The 24,493-nt window shown below is 53.1% G+C and overlaps 1 protein-coding gene across 1 annotated transcript; it reads right to left on the bottom strand.

Annotated features, from left to right (window-relative positions):
* ST14 (ST14 transmembrane serine protease matriptase) lies at positions 1 to 19,374 on the bottom strand (the record flags this gene model as incomplete). Its single annotated transcript, XM_082493836.1, has 19 exons — positions 1 to 1,199; positions 1,776 to 1,912; positions 2,193 to 2,467; positions 2,641 to 2,821; positions 3,218 to 3,346; positions 3,537 to 3,650; positions 4,002 to 4,109; positions 5,025 to 5,129; positions 5,424 to 5,554; positions 6,502 to 6,611; positions 7,173 to 7,270; positions 7,703 to 7,842; positions 8,015 to 8,252; positions 8,655 to 8,690; positions 9,145 to 9,305; positions 9,768 to 9,838; positions 10,467 to 10,594; positions 10,831 to 10,990; positions 19,318 to 19,374. 19 exons carry the CDS (start codon positions 19,372 to 19,374, stop codon positions 1,038 to 1,040), a joined length of 2,541 nt encoding a protein of 846 aa, XP_082349962.1. The 3' UTR covers positions 1 to 1,037.
* Between the last annotated feature and the right edge of the window lie 5,119 nt (positions 19,375 to 24,493).

Here is a 24,493-nt window from a genome sequence, read left to right as displayed (position 1 = left end):
TCAATGGGAGTGTGCTCCCCTAGGGCAAGGAGCAGGTACACAGGGAAAAGAAATCAAATCGGCACATTCACAAGTCACGTAGTTGTATTTTTATTTACAAAACTAAGAAGGGTCTAAGACTGGGGTTTGGCACAGCTAACTGCTGTTGTCATTTTAGGGGACGTGCTCCAGGAAGGCATTTGGCAACCTTGTCACAGCAAGGAAGGGGAAGTCACTGGGTGCAGCCCAACTCCGAGCAGCTGGAGCTCCAAAGAAGGTGCGTCAGCTGCACTGCAGTGTGGTGTTAAGGCACGCTGTGGCTATGCCAGGGGGCCCGGGTCTCTAAGGTGGGTGACCACCTGCGCAAGCAGCCCTGTGTGCTATTTCTCTTGGGGTAAGTGACACACTCTTTCTTGCAGCCCCACAGCCCCGGACTCGGCACGCCCAACAGCCCCGTCAGCCAGAGGATGGAGACCACAGCGTGGGACACCAGTGAGGGAGGGATCCTAAAGAGGATCCCCCCCAAAACCATGGTAAGAACTTCTTCCCCTCCCCCCATGCCTGAAGACCAGAAAAAGGGGTGCGGACGGCAGTTTGAAAACAAACGAAGGAGATAGAATATATTCTGAAAGCTTGTTTTTGAACCTGTCCCAATAAAGTTTGCCTCTAAAACACTAAGTGTTTGTCTTTTTTCTTTTTTTTTTTTTTTTTATTTAATTTTTTTTTTTATTATTTTTCAAGTTTAATGTTCTATCTATCTTGAATGACTGCTCCTGCAAGTTGTTCATGGGAGCAGTGCTGGCTTACCCACAAAGGGAAACTTCTTACACTCCAAAAGTTGAAATCAAAAGTGGAGATGTGGGAATGCTAAAGGCAAAACTAAACCATCAGCTCGGACTGTTTGTACACACACCGAGTCCCAGGCGCTTGCGGCGAGGTAGAGGGAGGGTTGAAGTTCACAGTAGAGGCTGTGCGCTGCTGGGAGGACATGACAGTACCATATCTCTCGCCAGTGGTGTTCAAGAGGGGTCTGTCTCCACACAGGGATGAGCGTGTCCCTAAAGCCCTGTCTGCTGTTTGATCCAGTCGCGCAGGCTGGTCAGCCGGCTGTAGACTCCGGGCTTGTTCCTCTGTGCGCAGCCGTCGCCCCAACTCACCACACCGGCCAGGAACATCCGATTGCTGGGCTCCACGCTGACCAGGGGCCCCCCGGAGTCTCCCTGCACAGACACAAACAGTAGCATAAGCACTACTCCAGTACACTGTCCTAATGCAAAGTGACAAGCAATAAATCACATTGAGTAATTAATTACTCCTACCAATTAAGTCTCAAAACCCAATTCTAAGTCAGCTGTCTGTACAATTTCCTGAATCAAGAAAAACCTGTACATACAGCAAAACAAATATTTAAGTATGGCACTAAGAGTCACAGTGCCAGAATAAAGAGCACAACAAGCAGCCTATCTTCCTAACTGAGGCTCTCGGTAACAAAGTGGAGTGTGGTTGCACTGTTCTCCTACCTGCTGCGATGGTTTTTGAAACTAAGTCATGCGTTTGTGGGCTGCAGTTTTTGAGACTAAGTCGTGCATCGACAGAATTCGTTGCTCAGGCCCATTCCGGTTTGTCCGTTGTCCAAATCAAAGAGGATCCACGATAGATTCGTTGTATATTAAATATGGAAATGTGGGTGCGAAGTGCCAGAATAAAAAAAAAAGGGCTGAGCAAGCAGCCTGTCTGCCTAACTAAGGCTCCTCCTCACAGCAATAAACCGGAGTGCCGCTGTGGCGCTGGCCTACCTGGCAGGCGTCCACACCACCCGTCAGGATCCCCACGCACATCATGCGCGGCGTCAGCTGGTCCGTCAGCAGCTGGTTGCACACCGTCTGGTTGATGAGCCGGATTTCTGCTTTCTGCAAGATGGAGGCGCCGCTGCCTGCGAGGAGAGATGAGCAGCCTAAGTAAAAATGTGCAGTGTTTCCCCCCACTGCGCGCATCGTTCAGGCTCTGAACAACCGACTAATTGCCCGGTAAATCCCCATCGCAACAACCCCTTTTTGTCCGGCAGGACCGAGACATTAACTTTGCGCGCTGCCAAGGGAATCTCGTTTGATTCCAGTCTTGAGGCAAGCTAATCCATTTCAATCGCATCCAGCCAGCCCCCCTTTTCCCAAAAGTCAAAATACATCAACGCGGCCCCAAATTCATAAATTTACCTCCTTCCACGGTGGCTCCCCATCCGGTCACCCACAGGTCCTTGCCCACGGGGAAGTTGTGGCTGGCATCGGGCAGGCAGATGGGCTGGACGACGGAGGAGAAGGTGACGGGGCTCTGCAGCTCCACGACAGCAATGTCGTAGTCGTAAGTATAGTCGTTAAAGTAGGGGTGGGAGATGATGCGCTTGATTTTCCGTGTTTGCACGTTGGCGCCGTTGCGGTTGCCTTGGTCGGTCAGGCCCAGGTAGGCTGTCCACAGGCTGGTGTCCGAGTACCTGCACGAGTCACGAAACACAGGGCAGGGTGAATCCCCATCTCACAGACATCGTAGCTCGCTATCTTCAACAGTTTCCTTGAGAAATGCCTGTAAAAATTGCTTTTTTCCTATTCAAACGCCTGAAAAGGGCAGCGCCACAGTGCGTGGGGCCCTGATCCGGCTCCCACCTACCAGATGCCCTGCGGGAAGCAATGCGCGGCCGACACCAGCCAGCTCTCCGAAATCAGCGAGGCCCCGCAGATGTGGCCCTGGCCCTTGACGTGGAGGCTGACCTGCCACGGCCACTCTCCCACGTCCGAGTTCTGCCCGCCGACGATCCGCGACTTCCTCGTGTAGGAGCGGATCCCGCAGTCTGGGATGGGGAAGGAGAAGGGGCACTTGGTTACTCCTGCTCCCGTTCAGTGCGTCCCCTTCATTCCTCTGGGACAGCTCCTGCAGCACAAGCGCCCCGTTACCCACGCCAGGGATGGCTGACACCATCAGCACGGGAGCAACAATGCTAAATTTGCTAAAATATTTACTGGCCAAGTCCATAAATATGCAGACAAACCCCTCTATTACCTGTGTAAGCCCTCCTGAACACCACAGACATCCCACATTTCACACGCTGCTGAGAAACACAGGTTGGCTATTTTCAGCTCAACCTATCGCTCAGAAAAACCCAGGGGCTCTCTCTGCCACACTTAAGTGCTTCTCTAAGGGGCACAGCCCAGGAACCCGTGTTCCCCCGCTTCCCCAGGGTACTCACTGCAGTTGTCCTCGTCAGAATTGTCTTCGCAGTCCTGCTCCCCGTCGCACTCCGGGTTCTGCTTGCTGATGCAGCGCCCGCTGCGGCACTTGTACGTGTATTCCTTGCAGGGGACTGTTGTGTGCACCGCTGCGGGCAGGACAAAGGGAGAAGGGTGAGCCCCACTTCTGGGAAGGTCGCACCGTCCAGGAGCCCTTCACCTCTTCAGCCCATCCCCAGGGCCACCCCGTGAAAAAAAGGCACGCCAGGATTCCTGGCCACGAAGAAATCCGCAAGAGGCTGCGTTTGAGGGGAGACGCCCTCCGCAGCACATCCTCACCACTGCTGCAGCTGCCCTCATCGCTCCCGTCCCCGCAGTCGTCCTTGCCGTCACACTTCTGTGTGTTGGGGATGCACTTCCCGCTGGTGCACTTGAAGCTGTCGGCTGCACAACCTGGGGGAGAGCAGCTCCTGAGAGCCGGCAGGGCGCAAAGCCCACAGCACCTCCAGCACGCGGCCGTGTCCATCTCCGCCCCCCCACCCCCCCGAGACAAGTAAAGCCTCTGCAGCTACACCACACAACGCCTATGTCCTGCGTCCCCGGTCTTTTCTTCTCTAAACTGCACGCCACCACTGATTTATGCAGCCCTTTCTTTCCCCAAAGCCCACATTTCCTACACTTTTGCTCATGCTTGTTTTCCTCCTCTGCGGGTGGATGGTATTTTGGGTTTCTTGCCTTCTTCCATCATTCCCTTCACCTTGCTCAAGCCCTCGGCCCTTTCTGCCCGCGGGGCGAGTTACTTACTGCACTGCAGCTCGTCGCTGTTGTCGCCGCAGTCATTCACGTTGTCACAGACCCAGAACTTGGGCTTGCACCAGCCGTTCTGGCACTTGAACTGCTGGTCGGTGCAGGCTGAAAAGGGAGAGCGAGAAATGAGGGGCGAGACCTGCAAAAGGCACCTGTGGAGTCACCATCGCCACGGCATTCGAGCACACGGGAAGAAGCGCACCAGAAAACGGCATGACAGCACAGGGCCACGCACACATACGTTAACACATACCGCAATTAGGCTACAGCGCTGTGTTTCCACCGCGCTGGACAACAAAACTATTTGGAGTGCTGCAATGTCTCGGGCTGAAGCGGACAAAACAGCAGCAGGACAGACAGGGACAACAACTCAACCAAAGCGACAAGCAGTGGGAAAGCACCCGAGATAGCCGCATCGGGACGTGGGCAGCCAGGCCAGCAGCACGCCCTTCCTCAGAAAACAGCCCCTTACCCAGAAACGAGACCCCAAACCAGGGGATCCCGTCCTCTCTAACTACCTGCAGACCCTGGGCAATAACATTACCTATGGGATAGTTCTGCTAATCCAGGAGGAAAACTTACTGCACAAAGAAACAACTCCTGTGTATCACAAGGGCTCTGCAATACCTGCCCGGTTCGGTAACAAAAACCATCCCTTTACACCACCCGGCTCATCCAAACCCACAACAGCTTCAAGGAAAAACACAGTCCCAGCTGGGAGGGACTAGAAAGGGAGGGAGGTCCCACCGGGGAGAGGGCTGGATTAGCAGGAACCCATGGCTCCTATGCGCTATGAAAGGATCCCAAATTGATTCCTGCACCGAGTGCCTCTCGCTCCAGCCCGGAGGAGCGACGCAGCGCTGGTGCTCGCGAGGGAGAGACCGGCAGCTGATCTGCAAAGCGTCAGCACTAAGGCTACGCTACCCAGAACAAGCCCAGAGCAAATACCCGCAGCCACCTCAGGGCAGCGCAGCCCTTCCCGTGACAAGAAAAAATGAAACAAAAAGACAGAAGACTTACTGCAGGATCTCTCGTCGCTGCCGTCCACGCAGTCCAGCCACCCATCGCAGCGCATGCTTCTGTCAATGCAGCGGCCCGTGTCGCAGGTAAACTTGCCAGGGCAGGCTGAGAGGGGAGAAGGCGATAAAACAACGCATGAGCCTTCCAGCCATCCCCTCTACGTCCCTTCCCCGAGGCACACAACACTCCCTGAGCCCGCTTACAGCACCCAGCATTTAAAAACACCTTTTCCTCTCAACAGAGAGGGAATGCAAGGAGGTTTGCAGGAAAATAAGACACGCTTCTGTCCCCTAGAGAAGCGCGCTTCCCACTTTACAGGGCAGCGTAAGCACAGAGGAGGGAGAGCCTCCAGACCTTGGACCCTCAGTTCCTCCCCACAGCCTCCAGGTTTCAACTCACGATCGCTGGAGTCGTAGGACAGGTACTCGGCAGAGAAGCCAGAGTCCGTGTGGGACTGGTCTGAGTGGAACCGGACCTCTATTTTGTTGGTAGTACTGGCCACCACAAACTGGGAACGCTCTCCACAGTACCTGCAGGGAGAGAGAGCAAAGATGAACGGAGTGCTGTAGGGTCAGCGCTGGGCAAACCGTCTCCCGTCCCCAAACTCCCCATCAGCACCGAGGGTCGCCTCGCACACCCAGAGAACGAAGGGGTCGGGGGAACAGGGAGCTCAAACTGCTGGGGGGACACAGGAGCTGAATTTTCCTGCCATTGGCAGAAGGTTTGGGGAAGTTGCAAACACCAAGTTGTGGCCTTGGAAACGATCGGGAGCGAGTTCATCCAAGTCCCTGCCTGGCGGAGAGGCACCTCTGAGCTCAGAGCCACTCCTGCTCTGGATTTGCGCAGCCTTCAAGGCTGCAGGATCCCATCCCACCGTGGGTCGGTAGGAATCACTAACACAAGCATCCCTGCAGGAACCACAGACACGGGTGCTGACTTTGAAACCCTCTCTCTTCAAGGAAGGGTCAGCTCCTTTGCCCAAAATGTTGTGAAACGACACCGCTCGCTCCCCCGGCGCAGTACCAGGTTGTCTTTGTGGCCCAGCCTCCGCTAGGTTGAGTAATAACAAACAGTAAATGTAACAGTAAACGCATCGCAGAACGCAACGCAATTACCCCAACAATGGAGATTTGCTCATTCAAGCAAAACCGCGCCAGATGTTTCTGCCTTTCTGCACGCGAGGCACGTGACGCGATGTTCCGCAGCATTTTGGGGGGGACGCAGCTGCAGCAGGCAACAAACCCGGGGTCCAAGCCCCAGAACCAAACGTGCTGCTTCCCTCCCACCACGGGGCATCGAGCTACGAGAGCAGCTCAGACCCCAGCACCCTCCTGCCTCATCGTATCCCAAAAAGCACCGGTACACTTCTTCTCACAGCAAGTTTAAGGAAAGCACAAGTTGCAATATAACTAAACTCAGCCCCCCCACTCCAAGGGGCAATGCCGTGGGTCAGAGAGTGACTGCACCCGACACCTACCTCGTGCTGTTGATCTGCACGTAGTCTTTGGTGCAGGAGCTGACCGGGACCCCGGGCTCCAGCACAAAGAACATGTTGAAACGCACCTTCACGTTCTTTTTAGGGGGAACCTGCGAAAGGAAGCAGAGTCAACGGCACGTTGTTTTCTAGAGCAGAGAAAATCAGAATAAGTTTCGTGGGTAAAGGGTTTGCGGGGAGGACAGAAGATAACTGGAAAAGGAAAGAAATCAAGCAGAAAAAGAAGAACCTTCCTGAAAAGCCACTGTTGCTCACCCTGAGTTTAGGCATTGCTCGGCTTGCTGAGCCCAGGGCCCCAGATCCAACAGGGACACAGAGAGGGGCTGAAGCCAGACCTCTGTCGACAGCGCCTGCTCTCCCAGGGCAGGAGGTTTCCCCCACCACCAGTCTTGCCAGCCAGTGACTGGCCTTTCCCAAAGCCCGCGTGCTTTGGTGCTTTTTGTGGAAAGCTGCAGTTATTGGGAGCTATGGTGTCGTGTGGGGTTCGAGCCTCTCGCAGCCTCTTCTGCCTTTGATGCCTAAAGCCTCCCTCCACTCATGTCAGGCTCTAAGCCTCTAGGCAGCATTGCAGCATTGAGCTCGCCTGCACAGTGTCCTGCACAACCAAGTTCATTTGGCAAACTAATTAAGGCAAAGAGAGGACCCTGTCTTACCTCGATGTTCCAGACACAGTCCATGGCTGGGGGGTAGTGTGCTGGGTAATAGGGAGTCGTGAAGGTGCCGCTCTCTCCTTTCAGAGTCCCACCGCAGACTAGAAGATAAGCAAGAAGATGAGAACAGGTTAGAGAGGCAAAGAGACATGGTTTCCTTGAGCCTTAGCTGGCTATCGCCCGAGGCAGAAAGGGAGGCAGATGCAACAGTCTCTAACAAGGTTAAGTCGATCTCTGGAGCGAGCAGCTCTGCTCCAAGGCTTGGAGAGAACCCAGGAGATCAATTAGGTGCTTCCTGCGTACATCAATCCACATGTCTAATCCAACATAATTCTTATTTTGCCCTCCTCAAGAGACATCATTACAGCAGCCAAGAGCACAGTGGGCAAGGCAAGCTCCAAGAGGCGCGATGTGACCTGCTTCCAGGTCTCCCGGCCCTGGAAACACCCCTGGCAAACTGACCACAGCCACAGCTGCACCTCCCTCTTCAGTTGCCCGTGGGTGGGGGGAACTGGGTCAAGGCCTCTACTCACCTTTCATCTTGGGGAGCTGGAAGAACTCGGCCTTAAAGCCGGGGAATCTCCCCTCCTTGTTGGTAACCAATGTGACGAGCATGACGTTCTGGGAGGACAGGAAGGTCAGGTTGTAGGAAGGGGCATAATTCCCACAGAGCCTAGGAAGTAAAGGTCAAGATCTGTTAAACATAACTGCACAGAGAGCCTCAAGCAGCACAGATCACCTCTGAGCAGCGACAGGAGCTCAGTTACCAGCAGGACTTCTCAGTGTCACCCTGCCACCACGCGGCAGGACTCGGTGCCATACAGAGACCTACTGGGGACACTCACCTGACCAAAGCGTGGGGCTCCACGGGGCTCAGAGAGTTGTACACCTTGATGTAGTCGCTGTGGTCTGTGCACTGCTCCAGCTCCAGCGTCCTGAAGGTCAGGCTGATGATGGAGTTGGCGTCCGCCCTCAGGGTCCAGTAGCAGAGCGCGTTGTTGGGGTACGGGCTGTTGGGGAAGCCCGGCGTGGTGAAACTGGTGATCTCCCCTTCCTTGGCGTGGAGGGCAAACATGCAGCTCTCTGCCCAAGAGAGTGGGGAAGAGTTAACAAAGCAAACGAGGAGGTTCTGCCCTGCTTTTCCCCCTAGAGATGCAGAGTGCGGCACTTGTAATTCCTCGCCTGCCTGCAGGTTGGCCCTGGGCAGAGCCTCTTGCAGGGAGCACCCTTGCTCACCAAACTCCATCTACAAAGTGAGGCACTGGGGAAGGACAGCCAGGGCCACCCGCTACTGCTAGATAATGGCAAGGCCTGTGCCGCAGTCTGGCCAACCCCAAACCGGCTCCAAGCAGGACACGGAGGTCTGCTTTGCACACAGAGCACCTCTCTCCAGGCCCTTTCCCACCTTGCAAGGGAAATCGCCACCCCAAAAAGGGCTGGGGATGCACAGAGGCTGTTATGAGACTGAAGAAGAATGGTACTTACTGTCCCGAGTGGAGTAAGCTATGCTGGGGTCGGCAGCTGCAGGAGAAAACAGAGGTGGTGTCAACCTTTGGGCTGTGGAAAGTCCCTGGGAGCAAAGCTGAAGTAGTCCCTGGGATCCGCATTGATTTGGCCTTGCGTGTGGGGTCTCTCCCTGCCGGCTGGCCACGGGGAGGCTGCTCCTGCCTGGGAGCTCCTCTGGGGAGCCGAGTGACCAAGCTTTTCCTCTGCAGGAGGGAGGATTTGTCCCCGTCCCTCTCCAGAGGATGGCACAGTGTTGGAGCAAAGGGGAGGGGGTCTGCACAGCCTCCCCGAGTCTGCATGACCCATCAAAGCAGCGCTGTGAAAGCCGGGTCCTTACGCTCAACCTTAAAGCAATCCCTGGGGCCGAAGAACCCAAAGGAGGGCTGCGGCCGGCAGCTTACCCCCCCCAGTGAAATGTCCGCCCCGCAGTCCCACGCAGAGGCCCAGGGACGGCGGAGCCAGCACTCACGGAAAGCGACGACCGACTCCACCTTCAGCATGGGGTTTCGCAGGCGGGGGTTCCACCTCTGGACCAGGCTCTGCTTGTCCGCCATCGCCCTATCCAGACTCTCCTCCCGGTACTTGGGGACAACGAACTCGGACCAGTAGTAGGCAATGACACTGCCTTCGCTGCAGGGGAAGGGCCATTATGGGGTGAGAGAAGGACAGATGGGGGAGGGCTCAAGTATCAGCAGAAGAAGAGTCCAAGCTACTTAACGAGCCGTTTTTGGAGGACAGCCATGGGAAAGGGAGAGTCTTAATGACAAGTTAAGCAAACTGCGCCCAGCAAAGGCTCCTGCCAGCCCGGGGACTCCCTTTCAAAGCTGCCAGACACCACCCACTGGGGTTCATAGCGCTCCACTGTACCATACCTGGATTTTCCCAAGACACCTCCCTCAGCACACAGTTATGAGGACTGGCAGAAAACAATACGTGTTTTCAGGTCGCTTTTCACCGCTCACCCGTTACTGTGTCACGCAGGGTGGCTAATGAGGTGTCTCTGTCCACAGCAGCCCAGGAATGAGGCTGTGGACATCCCTGCATCGCCCTCCTCCACCCCCAGACAGGGCTTAGACAGCACTCAACACTCACCTGAACGCAGTTATCACTGTCTCTTTGTGGTAAGGACCAATATCTGCATGATTCCTGTAGATCTCCTCTACCTGAAAGGTTTAAAGAAGGGTGTTCAGCACGTCTAGAAGAGAGGAGGAGGGAAAGGCTGAAGAGAGACAGGGCTTCAAGCCTGCAATGGAAAATCAGGGCACATCCTCTGGCTGCAGGAATCTGCAGAGGGAAAGTTGAGAGTCTCAGAAGAGGGACTTTCCCCGGGGGAAAAGGGAGAGTTGATAGTCCCAGAAGTGCTCAGACCGGCACACCACAGCCTGCTCTGACACAGCTTGCCTGGCTTTATCCCGAGGGAAGCACAATGAAGACCCGAGTCCAAGGGGAAAGGCAAGACCAGCCATGGCTTCAGCACGAGGGCCAGACACGCTCCTGCCTCAGCTCCCAGCCCTGACTCATCCGCTGGCCTTGGGATTTGCCCAGGCAGCCTCCTATGGCATACGCTGGGTGGCAGAGACAGGGAGACACGGTGGCACCGAGCTGGAGCTGTGATGCCAAGACCCAGTTTAAAGGCAGGCTCCCTGTGCCCAACCCAGTGCGTCACGGTGAGTGGGCAGAGCCGAGAGGAGCAAGAAAGCTCCAAGCAGTCTTACATGCAAGACCACTGTGGCCACAGGGGAAGAGGACAAAGTCCTGCTCACAGGAGGAGGGAAGCAAGAAACCTCTTACCGTGCTCTTCACCTTCTTGGCCAGCATGATGAAGTCTGGCGAGCTGGAGTTCTCGTAAGTGTCAAGGAAGTCCCAGTTCAGCACCCTCAAGTGGCCATTGAAAATCTTCTGGACGGGCGCGTTCCTGTCTGGAAGGCGACAGTTCAGTGTCAGAAAGGGTAGTGAGGGCTGGGTCCGTGGCACAGCAGGTCCCCAGTGACACCAATCAGGGTAGGGGGTGGAAATGGTGTCCCCCCACTGCATGGAGCCTTCCCTGAGCTAGAGAGGGCACACATGACCAACACAGGATAACGAAGTTTTTCCAGGTGGATACACTCCCAGGGTATCACCCTACACGCCACCACCCATCAGATGTCATGCTCACATTTGAAGTGCCAGACCAGGAGACCGGTGACGAGGGAGACGAGCAGGAAAACAACGATCACGACAGCGACAACCACCCGCCGCTTTGGGCCGCGTTTCTCCATCTTCTTGGAGTTCATGGCAGGGAGGAACTCCACCCCTTCCTCCAGGTTGTTCATGTCCTAGGAGGGGAGAGAGGGTAGGATGGTGCAAAGCCGTTCCCAAAGCCTGGTTTGGAGAGGTTCCACCATGAAGAAGTCTAGAGCAGAGCTACCCGTCTGCGGCAGCTCCCCATCACCGAGAGCGCAAGGCATTCCTCGGCGTCGGCAGCTCCACAGGACAAACCCTGAAGGCTTTCGCTTTGCTTTTCCGCACACACCTAATTCCTTTTTGGACCTAACAGACAGGTGATCCACTCAAGTAAACTTTGGGGTGAGTCCGCACAACCCCCTGTGACTGTGGCAGGTCACAAGCTCACAACATCCAAGATCTCTGCCTGCCGGCAGATGAAACTACAGACAAAAATCCACTCCTGCAAAACGCTTGCTATGTGGCAGGTGTGTCACCCACAGCTCGTGGGGCACAGCACGCTATAAATAGCATTCCTGTAAAAGAAGAAAACAGCTACTTCCTCTCTTCACATTCGCACAACTCTCTCTACGTCTCCTGGGCCAACACAGCACTCCTGTAATTCCGCTTGGGATTTCCCATTCAGTGCAAACACCGATTAGAAGAAATAAACCAAAAAACTAAGACGAACACAGAAGACATCCCCACAGCCCACAACCAGCCAGATCCTCAGGACAAGACGTGTTGGCTAACGAAGAGCAGGTCCTGAATGCAGCTACCCAGGAATGAGAAAAGACACTCGCAGGGCACAGCTCTCGCTGATATCACTGCCCCATGCCGGGCTGGGTGATGAAGAAGTAGGTCTCCGCCGCAGTGCAAAATCCTCGGTGCCCCGGGGTTTCACTCTCTCGCACCTTTGTCTTATCTGCCCTCCATCCTTGCCCTGCTCACGTACCTCCACCTCCGGCCCGGGAACAGACCAGCTGCAGACCCAGATGTTTTCAGAGGACGCCACGCAGCCCAGAGCATCCTCGGTACAGGCAGATTTTGGGCGCCCAGATCTGCACTCGCCACCCCAGCACTTCCTCTCCTCCCCAGAGCTGGCTAACACATGCCAGGAGAGCAGACGGCATCTTCTGCTTTCTTCTTGTGCCTCCTGCAGGTAGGGAGGGCTCTCTGCCTGCTGCGAACTGCCCAAACCATGAGGATGCCTCACTTTTCCAGTCACCATCTTCCCATTTTCCCCCTCTCCTGAGCCTTACCGGGCATCTGGCAGCTTCCTGGGCAGCGGCACGGGGCTCCGGATGACAGCAAGGACACCACAACGCAAAGTGCCGACTAGCACAAATTCGCTGCATTCAAATGCATTTCGTCCCCGCAAACATGAAGCCGGGTCAGATGCTGCCCGTCATCTCTCAGCCCAGGGCTGGCACAAACACGCACTAACAGCTCGGGCTAATTTGATGCAAATGTCCCCAGCCCCTAAAAGCTAGGAAAAACAACCAGCAAAGGGGACCCTGTCGACAGCGGGACCTCTGAGCCCCCTGCGCTTGCGTGCAGATCCAGGCGATGAACCATCCTCACTGCGCTGTCCTTCTGTGCCATGGCTTCACCATCTCACCTTCCCCAAGCCTCACTTTGCAGGAAAGCCCCGTTCCCACTTGCATCATTCCCCCGCTCCTTTTGCCCTTTTCTTCACCCAATCTCTGTCCTCTCCTCCAACCCTCCACACCTCACCAAAGCCTCTCCCTCCCTGTGGTATTCGCCTGAGGCCTTTTACAAAAGAAAGGGACGTGGCAGGCACCTTACCCTACATTTTTGTAAAGGACTCCTCTGCAAACGCTTACTAGAAGGCCACTAAGACCAGAGCAACCTACCAGTTCTCACACCATCTGCTCTCAGAATAACCTGAATTCATCGTTCGACAGCTCTCTGCTACAGCATAGGGAATGAAGCCTTCATTCATTTGTGAGATTTACTACTCAAGGCTGGGCAGAAAGAATCCAACATGAAGCACACCACCTCAGAGGTGCCAGGCTCTTTCTATCGCCAACATCCAGCCACTGCCACAAGAAACAAAAGACCTAGCAGGGACACAGAGGACAATCCCACGGGGGATGCTCTGATTCCCACTTGGCTTCCGTGACCATACAGGAAAAACTTGAAAACATAACCCAAGGGAACTGCAAAACAGAAGTTTCAATACCCAAGGCAACTTCAAAACAGAACACAAAATAAACCTTAAATACAGACAGACATCCTAAATCAAGAAACTCTTCAATCAAAGTCAAGATTGCCTGCAGTTTGATGCACCGTCTTTGAAACAGCCATCTGGCTCCCATCAGTTTGCAAATCATGCAAGAAATACCCTGAAACCAGGTAAAAAGAAGAAACAGGCCACAAATCTCACAAACATCTCCCTTCTCCCACCACGGGGCTGCTTGCGGCGCCAAGCCTTCCCAGGACTTCCAATTTGGTCCCGCTGTTACCAGAAAGAATAGTATTTAATTCTCTTCTAACATCTACAGGAGCCTGCAGCAAGAAAACAACCTCAGGGGTTTAAATGATACATCTGTCCACACTGCAGCAGCTTTTCCAGACTTCTTGGGGTTGGTGAGGAAGAACCGCCGGCCCCCAGCTCGCAGGGGGAAGACAGCATCTCTGTGTGTTCTGAGTAACAATTTTCGGGCACAAAGCTGTTAAATCTTGGCCTTAATACCACACTCCCCTGGCAGGCTGAATTCAACCAGATGGCACTTCTTCCCCAAAAGAGGGATCACGCACTTCTGGCATGAGAGGCGTAACTTTACAGGATTGTAGCAGCAGCAAAGCAACACAACAAAATCAGATTTCCTCTCCTAAAGAAACCCATTTTCAAATAGCGTACCCTTCAGCTGAGGGCACCTTCAGCCCTCTGCAAAATCCCCAACATTCAGTTTCACCAAACTGCCAGAAAAAAATGGGGCTCAGCTGCAAGCAGGAGACACTGCTGTCCAAGGACAAACTGCGCAACCGTCAGCTCCATGGCGGATGCATTTTAACATCCTCTTCGAGCTAAAGGTTGCGTCTTTGCAGCGAGAAAACTCTTAGACGGGAGCAACTAATCGGTGTGATTAAATCAGAAGAAACACACAGATCCCCTCTGCCTCCAAGACAGGAAAACTCACTGTCTGATCTTTCATTACACAATTTCTCTGCTCTTCTTGGAAAAAAAGGATGAACCATCTTAAACCTGCGAGAGTTTACAGCACACCCTTTACGTTTACAGACGGCAGTAACGCCCACAGCACCAAGATAAATTAATGGAGTCTGGGGACGCCTCAGGAGGTTATTTTTGTTATTACTCCTGTACAAGGTGCACAAGCAGCCACTGACGCTGTTACTCGCCAGAAGTTATCTGGTGATTAAAGGCAGATATGAGACTGGATCCAAAGAGGTTTCCCTCCCTGCCCTCTGTTTTGCATTCCAGATCTCGTCCTCTCCCATCCTCATACCTTACGTACACCGTTGTGTTCCCCAGCCGACTCTGACACTTGCCTGAAGCTGCTTTGAAGGGCTTTCGCGTGTCGCAGCCTGGGTAAGGAACAGTGATTCCTGTAAACTCTCTTTTCAACACAAGGCAAAGGATCTGAAGCATCCCCCAAGCACTACGGGAATGCTGAATCAGGTCGTGCCGGGAAGATTTCAGACGAGGTCCCGTGTCCCGACCTCTGAGTAAGAGGCTGAATCTTGCCTGCCCACACTCAGCACGAAAAGCATTAATTTGACCTTAGTACCAGACTTGTCTGTGCTCAAAGAGTGCGGCTCAGCCTCTGCTCCGCTCACTCACTCTGCTGCACATCCCCTTTGCTGCCACCGCTCCTGCCCGTTGGGGAGAAACACCTCCTCTGTGGTGCTGGTCACCATCCTCTAAGCTAGGCAGAAACCAGATGGAATCAAACAGGCTCGAAAGGTCATAGTCAAATCAAAAGTCAAAAGATTACAACAATTTTAATTTCCTTTAGCTAACGGCTGCTGCACATTTCACTCCCATGTATTGAGCAGTTCATCCCAACAGCAGATGAAAACTGGAGAGGATCTGAAAGCACGTCCTGCTCTTACCTTGTCCATGATTCCCCGACAAATGGTCTCTAGCCCAAAGCGACTCAAGGTCTGACTCTCTCGCCCTTCTCGAGGAAACTACTCCAGTAAACATTACTGACAAAAAAACCTTCCTTGATATTCTCTCCGCCTTAGTCACAGGTTCAGTTACTTCCTCTTGCTCCTCCTCGCTCAGCCCTCACCGTCACCACGGGGCTCCCCACGGCCGGATCGGAGGTTTCTGGTCACAGCGTCAGCCCTGGCAGGAAAGCCACATGCCAACCAAGTGAAAGGGTCTGAAAGACGTTGCCCCATTTCTTCCATGCCTCTGTTTCCCCCGGAATACAGACTCCGCGAGGAAACCGGGAAAAGGAGTGCACAGTTAGATTTATATAGAAGTTGGAGGTCTCCTGCATGCAACTCCTCTGTGCAGAGCTCCGAGAGAAGTCCTGTGCGTAAGCAAACCTTCCCACTCCTCCGTAAGCCAGCCGCATGATATATTTTTAGACAGCAACCGTACTCTGCCAGACTGGACAAACCAGCTGCAGAAGTGACTAATTCTGTCAGCAGGAAATTCGGCAGGCACACGGGGATGGTGGGAACTGCCACAGCCAACTCTGGAGTGGAGATGCTTACCAGAAAGCAGAGATATCCTCCGGCAAAGGGGGATCGCAGAAGGGCTGCGTTGTGCCACAGAGTACGGCTCTCCAGCAAGAAGATTCCTGGGATGTGTACAAAGCAGGGTCCGTCTGGGATGAGCATCTCCCATAGAGGCAGTTCCAGCAAGACATTGTGATGTGTCCTGGGCACCAAAGGCCCTCGCTGCTCCCCTCTCCTCCAAAATAGGTGCTCCATCTCTCACTCAGTGTTTGCGTCTGGGTCACTGCACCCTGACCCACAGGGGGACAGGGCTCCGGGCCATTAGTTTCACCTGTCCCTTAGTTTCACCGCTGGTTCATTTGTTTGTCCAGCACAAGGCAGCCATGAGATTCAGCTGCTCCCCTCGACCTCTATCACACTCCAGCCCCAGCCGGTCTGCCACAGCACTGCTCAGGGCCAAAGCTGTTGCAGATCACAGACCGGGAGGGCAGGGGTGCAACCGAAGCAGTATCACTGCAAAAGATCCGCTGCCTGACATTAATGTACATGGCCAAGAAGAGAAACCTATAAAATACAAACTTGGAGGTGGCCTGGAAAGGTCTCAGATGAAGAAGAGTCATCGGACGAAGCGGCTAGACTCTTGCCAGGTAATTACACCCTGCAGGTCCCAGTCTGTGTATCCAAGAGGCTATTCCCACCTCCCCTTTTCCAGCCACACCTGCCTCAGGTGACGTTCAATAAAACCTGAAATAAATATCACGGGAGAAATGGGAGGAATGAAACCCATCGACTCATCAATGGGCTCAGGATGCTGGCAGCCAGCCAGGCTCCGAGCTTTGGGACATCACAGCCTTGGAGATCAACGGGGTGGACTTGTGCAGTATGGCAAGTTATATTTTCAAAACCTGAGGTTTCCCAGATCATACCAAAAGCTAAGAAAAAAAACCCCAAAGATCTAAAAGCTGCTGACACACAGTGTGCGCAGCGTGCAACTGGCTTCACCCAAGTAGCTCAAGTACAGCCACACGACTCCTGAGATCAACTCCTGCACCGACTCTTGCAGCAAATCCCGGTACTCCTCCCGGAAGACACCTGATCAGAATAATCTCACTTCTCTTCTTATTCTCGATAAGAAATACATGGAAACAGCACACGTAAGAGCTAAGTTTCCCTAAGGCAAATTCGTGCTGTGCTGCCCCAACATGGGCAGTAAAGCACTGAGGAAACTTTTCCAGCCTATTATTTTTTGTCTTCAGTTCCTTATTAAGGGCAATGACATTATAAAATGATGACATCAGAACTAACGAGGGAATATGGAGCAGGAAATAAAGGACACCGAGTCCTCCAGACAGTCTGCCTTCCAGGCACCGAGGGCAAGTGAAATAGTGAAAGATACAAGTCACACACCCCTGTTTCACACACCAGTTTTGAGCTCAGTCCTCTACATCATTCAATCATCTTGTGACCATACTGAGTCATATGAGAAACCAAATTCCTTTAGGTTTATTACAGAAGAAACCAAAGTTAATGTTTGCACAGGACAGCCCTGGCTTGGCTGGCTGCCCCGCGCCAGGCTTATCAGTGCAGCTGTGTCATGCAACACAGCTCGAAAAAAGCGACCGCGCTTCTAACAGCGTGTCTGCTGGAGCAAAGACTTGGCAATTCTTGGGGAGAAGTGGGGAATAAAGCTATCTTACAGGCCTCATACATGTAGCTAGGAGCCATAAAATTCCTCCCTACAACACGCTTATGTCCCAAGACCAGAAGAGAAACAGGTCACAGATGCAAATAGCTTATTTTAAAACACTCTTACATCTTTCCTGGTACACAAAGTACTGTCTGAGCAACAAAAACACCCTCCAGCAGCCTAACAAAACCAGCTGTGCTCCAGACCTCAATGAAACACTCCATGCTCATCACAACATTTCGCCCACGCTCTTGACCGACTCTTACAGTTCCGAGGTGGATCTGGCCCGTGACATTTGAATGTTTGGAGCCAACAGCAGGGCAAACACCAGCATCTCTGACCAGGCAAAGCCTTTGTCTGGCAAACCCATCCCTATGAGCTGCTCCTTCCTCCGCCCCAGGCTATCGCTCGGATATTGCAGTGCGTTATTTGCAAGGCTGGCTCCGGTGGCCTTTGGATGGAGACGGCGTATTCGACCCTGGGCAAGGCGAGAACCTTTGGTCTGATACCTTCCCCCAAAGCCAGGCCCTCAAAAACGCTCTCACTGCACCCTCAATGGTTTTACAAAGTGATCTTTTGTTTGCTGAGCAAAGGTCTGGCGCGTTCTTGATCAGCCTCAGTCTTTTTCTCGTCGTGCCTTCCTTATCCCTGTTTGCCTTTGGCACCAACAGCAGCAAAACTAGCCTGAGCAGCAGCTCACCCGCCAGCCACTACCCAAGAGAAAGGCTCTTTCCAAGGAAGAGGAGTAGCTTCTCCTCACCGTGCCCAAGAACTGTCACAGCTCCTTCTCCGCCACAGGAGGAGACGCAGTCATCGCAAAACAACTCACATTTGCTCTGCCGTTGTATTTACAGGGAGCCAAGTCCACCGACGGTCCACAAGGGACAAATTCCTCGGCTGTTCACTGCCAGGAAGGAAGGTACCCTCTTCGGGGAGGTCCTTCTGGATCAGATCAGCTCCTCCTCTGGCGCAGGGGGAAAACTGATCCACAACCAGGGGAAAGGACCTGGTACGCCGCCGCCCCGGCGTGAATGGACTCGCTCGAGCACTCAGCCCTGCCGTAAAGACACACCAGCATGCAAACCTACCTTTTGCCAAGAGAATGCACCAGGCAGGAAAGATCACACCACACACAACAGTGTCACCCCGACCCGGCCAGGGAACGAGGAGCTTGAGCTGAGCGGTATCAGCGAGAGCATCTCCTCCCCATTCCTGGCAGCCACCGCGGCCCTGACACCCGCAGGACGAGGGAAACTTTTCCTTGCTGTAGGCCAGCTTTCTGATCGATGCTAGAACTGCTGGCTCCTTTGCTGCTGCCAGATAACAACCGCTAGAGCCATGCCTCAGAAACCGACACCAGACAGCCCAGCAGGTGAGCTGGACCGTGCTGCTGTTGTGCTTTAACCAAAAAGCCCGGTTTTGAAACAGCTCTGTGGCACAGAACAGGATCTGGAGGTGCAACCCAAAATCACCAGTCCCTGCCCGACCCTCAGCCAGGAAGACCTACATGAAAAGCAAAGACCTGTGGCTTAAGCTCACTTAAGTTTCAAAGCACACTGATAACGCACCGGTTAATTAACAAAGCCCCAAAGCCCTCAGCTAAAGTCAGACCTTCTGACGGCTTGAACAGGTTTAGTTAGATCTGTTGCTAAACAACCCGGACCCACGCGCTGCAAACAGCTCGCCTCCGCGTACTTTATCTTTACTCACATCCTCAGTGCCCAGCTTAAGCCGAAATCAAAACCCTCAGAGCGATGGTAGCACTGACATCGAGGCGGTCTAACACCGGCACAGACCGCTGTGGGGATTTCCACTTTCCCAAAGCCGGTTTTTCTCTTCCTGCTCTGCTGGGCTCAGCGGCGTCCCCCAAACGGGTTCTCCTGACCTTACCTGATGGCGGAGGGGGAGCAGGAATCTCCCCCACTTCCCGACGGATCGGGAGCCGCCCCGGTCAACCCTGACCCGCGAGGCCCAAAGGAACCGGAGCGAGTGGCGGACGAGGCAGCTTGGCAAAAGACTGAGCGCTTTTGGGAAAGCCCCGCCGTTTCTCCTGGCACCGGGTGCTGCTCTCACCTGTGGTTGGGCGCTGTACCTCATGCTGGCACCGGCAGCCGTGGGGCCCCGCTCCATGGCCAGGGCGGCTGCCGCGCCGGCTCAGGCCGCCATGGCGCGGTGGCTCCCGGCCTCGGCACGGCACGGCTCGGCACGGCGCCCAGCTCCTCCTCTCCGTGCTGCTGGCAGGTGCGGGAAGGCGGAAACACCCCGCGGGTCCCCCGACGCTCCCGTGTCCGGCTGCAGCTCCCGCCTCTCCCACTTCGCAGGCGTCCGCGGGGAAATTAAGGAAAACGGCGTGCCTGAAAAGCCCCGCGCAAGCTCTGCATCATCCGAAGAGACCCTTTTGCCATGTGCTTCACTTTAGTAAATGAAACCAGAAAGATCTGTCTTTTACCGACACAAGCCGCCCCGCAGCCAGCAGGAGGGTTTGCTAGCACTCATGTACACAACAGTTTCTAGGGCAAAGCTTTATGTACCCAAGGTCTTGTCCCTCCTCAGGTGACAACAACTATCATGCTACGAAACCCCGCCACAAAGAGGGCACTCTCCGGCATGCACAGGCACATTTGCCCCAGGGACAAGCTTGCTGTTCCCAAAAACATCTGGTACGCCAACAGGCTGCCAAAGCAAAATATTCCTTTTATCCCAGCCTGAAACCTGCTCTCAGCTGGGCTACAGCACTGTAGCAATGAGCCATCTCTTACCAAACAGAAGAAACCAGATGCAAAATGCTGAGTAACACAGCAGTCCAGCAGAAATCCAAATTTGGCACTCAGGGTGTTGCTCACCTACGACCAACAGCTCCCGGGGACTCTACAGTCTAATATTAAATGGTGCCCCCGGAGAAGAAAAGGAGGGCCCAGTGGCAAAGCCCTGGATTTTGAGAATGCTCTAAGGCAAATTTGAAAGAGGGCTTTGAACACTGAAATCTGCATTCCTGACAGAGTCTTACTTTATCATTTTCTCTTTTTCTCGATGATCTTCAAGGTCACTTCTAACCTAAACCATTCTATGATTCTATGATTCTATGATTCTCAGAAAGATGATTCTCCCCCCCCTCCAATATTTAGGTTTCTCACATTCAAGACTAAGTCGAGATTAAAGATAGCTGGACCAACATCATCTTTCTTGGAAAGGTTCTTCACTTCTCTGTCTTACATGCGATAGTCTATACCAACACGTGACATGGCAGTCAATCTACTTGAAAGCTGAACTTGCCATCCTACTGCTGATCTGTGCTCCTTTCCCCCATCGCATCCAGCCCTGAAACTGATTTCTTCCCACACCCGAACATTTAAATTTCCCAGAAAGCTGGTTTTGCTGTAACAGGACTGCCCACTGACTCACACGCCGCAGGGAGACACTTGCTGGGATACTTTTGTTTCCCCCTGCTCTAAACCACCTCCTGCAGAGTGCAAGTTTTCCCTCCCTTTTGCAGGTGTTTCTCTGGGGATAAAAAGAGATGGTGTCACATCTCTGATCCTGCTGTTTTCTCTTTGGGTGAAAAACACAACACAACTTCTGTGCTCTTACAGAAACACTTGTGCCACCGCCTTCCCTGCTCCCCCAGCAGCGACCAGCATCCCACCTTCTCGCTGAGCGCCCCACAGGAGGAAGTATCTCTGGATTTAAGGCATTCCCCTTCAAAAGGTGGCTTTGTTAGTCAGCCTGCTGAAACTAGCCGGCTGGCTGATGTCAGGAGCTGCTCTCAGCTCTCCCGCTGATGCCCAACCCTGCCCAGCACTGTACTTTTACAGCCACTCCCTACCCGGCTGACTGCAGGTGCTCCAGCCTGACTTAATACCCCCGTGAAACAGCATATTTCAGGTATAAAGCAGCTAGTCCCAGCTGAACCACTGCTCTTTTGTTTCTGCAAATTTCTCCTCTTCAGCATTATCGACTAATCTCCTCCAGGCAAACACTCATGCTCTGGGATGCAGCTAATGGGGGCAAGAGGCAGACTCACTCTTTGAGGCCTAAGGTGTCTCTTGCAAAGATGCACAACTCTTGGTTTCACACAGAGCTGCGAATGCCCACTGCTTCCTGTCATTCAAGCCACTGACAACTCATTCATGAGTCCAACTGGCTCTTTGAACGAGGGGATGCAATCACCATGGGGTTAAAAAAGAAAGCAATACACATGCTCAATATAATATATTATATAGCTGGGAGGCAGCTGGTTTAGAGCCCTAAATGACAGGATTCCTGTTTCTCTGCTGCTGAAGCAGTGATTTATTTTGTGGCTGTGTTACTAAGTCACCACAGTAGATGAGGGGCCCCTCTTTCTGGGCACTATACAGTCGCAAAACATCAAAGCAGCAATTCCCAATAAGCAGTCTGCCACGTGCTTCTGCGTTAAGACACTTCCATGTGTCTCTCTAGACTGACTGAAGGATGCTGAGCCCAGCCAAGTCCCTAGGAAGAAAGATGTGACTGAAGCATAAAGATCAAGCCACTTACCCACGTGCAACCGCTGCAGTCAGCAACAAAGCCTCTGTTTCTTCCTACTGATATCAGTTCATTCAACAAAAGCTGTCACCTCCTCCTCCTCACCTTGTCACTCTTCTTCTCAGTGTGGTCACAAAAGCATTATGAGAGCAAGTCGAGGTTTAACACGCCTTTAGGAAGAAGGAGAGCACTTGCTTTTGGCACCGCCGAAATCTGGGAACCCAGTCCGTCTTTGTCAGAACTGTATGCAAGTTGTAAGAGCTAAACCGCCGTGAGCTCGACCCCCAGGAGAGTCCCAGAGGAGACAGGGATAAACTGCAGGAGCAGCAAACACTGTCTGAACAGGCAGGGTATTTCCACATCAGCTCCCAGCCCTGGGAACGCCATCCAAGTGAAAGAAAACGTAGCTGCTTACATCTGGAACAAGCGCAGGCTGCCTGCAGGGGAAACTTCTGTCTTCTGGTGGAGGCAGTTCCCAGTAATTGTAGCTCCACCAAGGAGCACCATCCATGCACACAGCCACACCAGTGAAGGGTCAGATTCAAACAGCCAGCGACAAAGGCTTTTTCTCCCTGCAGTGTGTCCCAAGGATTCTGTTCACAGTGTGACTCCTAAATTCAAATTTCACTGACAGTGCCCTCCCACCCAGATTCCTGCCAGACAACCCCGAAACCACCCCAACTCCATTCGCAGCTAAAACATTCAATCCGGTCTGACAACTTCTGCAGGGACACAAAAGATTAGGAGAGAGATAAAACTCACAGGGTGTCCTGTTACTTTGCATTCCAAAGAGTAAATAAAAGGCTGATTCAGTGGGAGGAGAGGGAAACGTCATCCAGAAGCCCTGTGGTTTCCAGCTGAACCAGCAGCCCCCGGAGAGCAAAGGTGAACACTGGGTACCGCTCAACTGACCATCTACACAGGGAGGGCTCTTCCTGCGTTCAGGCCGGAGGCAAGTTGTCCTGGTATGATTCAGCTGCTCCATCTGTATGGCAAGGAGAATAATTACTTTGGAGAATGGGACCTGTAAAAGTGCAGTGAGTTGCCCTCAACTGGCCACATGCTGCTTTGAGGCAGAGCTGAGCGGTGGTGCTAGTTTTCCGAGAGCTGTTCAAGGATCACTGTGTAATTTGGATGGGAACTTATCCTTTGATCTCAAATGCTTCTCTCAAGAGCTCTGCAGTGAGAGTTCTCTGCTTCCAAAACATGACTTTGCCGGCGGTCACAAGTAGCTTTGCCCTCCTGAGATCATGAAAGCTGGCCAGAACAAAGGGCACTAGGGACCAGCTCCATCCTGTGGAAGGTACGGGCATGAGCAGAGAGTAAAGAATGTGACACTGTGCAACTAGCTGTCAGTCAGAAAGTCCACTCTCAGCCCTCCAACACTTCCCAGACAGCTCTGAGACACGCTTTCAAAACTTAGGGGGATCGTTTCTTGTGCTTGTGTTGCTAATGGTGCCAGCCACCTGACAGTCACAGGGCTCCCAAAGGGAATCCAAAGCGCTAGGAAACACACCATAGGATGTAAGCTTGCTCCCGGGACTGTAATATTTGCTGGGTCTTTTTCTTGAGCTCTTCCGTGGCTCGTGAAAGCAAAGAACCTCTTCGTAAGCTCTGAATCAGCAAGCGCAGTGTTTGCCAGCCAAACTGTAAATGCAACGGACTGGACAGGCTTGACTGCCTGGTTTCTGGCACGGCGTATTTTGAAACCTGGCCGCGCACGCAGGCACACCCAAGATTCAAAGTCAGTTAAGGTCCTGCCTGCCCAACAAGCTGCGAATGCGTAAGCTGAGGCTGTGACTTAGCTGGGGAAAGAGATACAGGCAATGTGTTGGAATTACCCATTTCTCTTCGGTTTATTACAAACAAATAGAGCTGACCTATGCTCACCTGCCTTGCCACCTTATTTTCCACAGAAAATAGAATTTCAGACTTTGTGTTGGCGTTACCTCAGCTGCTTACAACCAAACCAAAAAAGACGCAGCTTTGACTTTTCACCTATTCCTCTTATTTCCCTCACTTTGTCGGTGCAGAGGTCAAAGGGATGTGGCATGGGGTTTTGTGCTGATTTGTGGTCCAGCTCCTATTGTCTTTCAGACAACTAACTGCCTGATGTTCTTCCAGCTATCCCTCTAGTGGGGTACGGTGAGACTGCACGTGCTGTTGACATGCCCACCCTAAAGCGGGAAAACTGGCTGCGAACTCTCCCGCGGAGTTCAGTCTGTCAAAGGTGAGAAGCAATACGTGCTCTCCTAGATGATGCTAGCCCTCTCCAGGATGAGGTGGCAGGCTGGATGAAACACCCTGCTGGCTAGATCAGGCTGGCAGACTTGCTGTAGTCCCTTCTCCACCCCAAAAGCAGAATCACTACGTATAATGTTTGTCTGGAAACTCCTCCTCTCAAGACGATCTCTTCTAGCATTAAGGTGTCCTTACTTTCTGTGAGTTTCCGTAACATCCAACCCAAATCTCCCTCACTGCACAAAAAATTGGTAAGCTCTGACTGACTTTCCCATGGCTCTTCTACCAATTCTCTGAAGCTCAGACTTTTGTTGCCGGCTCACAAGTACTTGTGGGGAAAAGGTTGTGCATGGGCTGAAGGAGAGCCCTCGGATTCCTTCCATCAGATGTCAGGGAGATGCTGGGAAACTTTCCTCACCTTGCAACACATCTCAACTACCGAGAGAAGAGAGCACTTCTCTTGGAGAATCAGTGAAGTGGGAACAGCTGGTTCCCAGTCAATTAG

The sequence above is a fragment of the Vanellus vanellus genome, assembly GCF_965231255.1.
Source record: "Vanellus vanellus genome assembly, chromosome: 21".
Classification (NCBI taxonomy): Eukaryota; Metazoa; Chordata; class Aves; order Charadriiformes; family Charadriidae; genus Vanellus; species Vanellus vanellus.
Note: the sequence above shows the minus strand (reverse complement) of the source record. Positions and strands in the feature narration are given on the sequence as shown.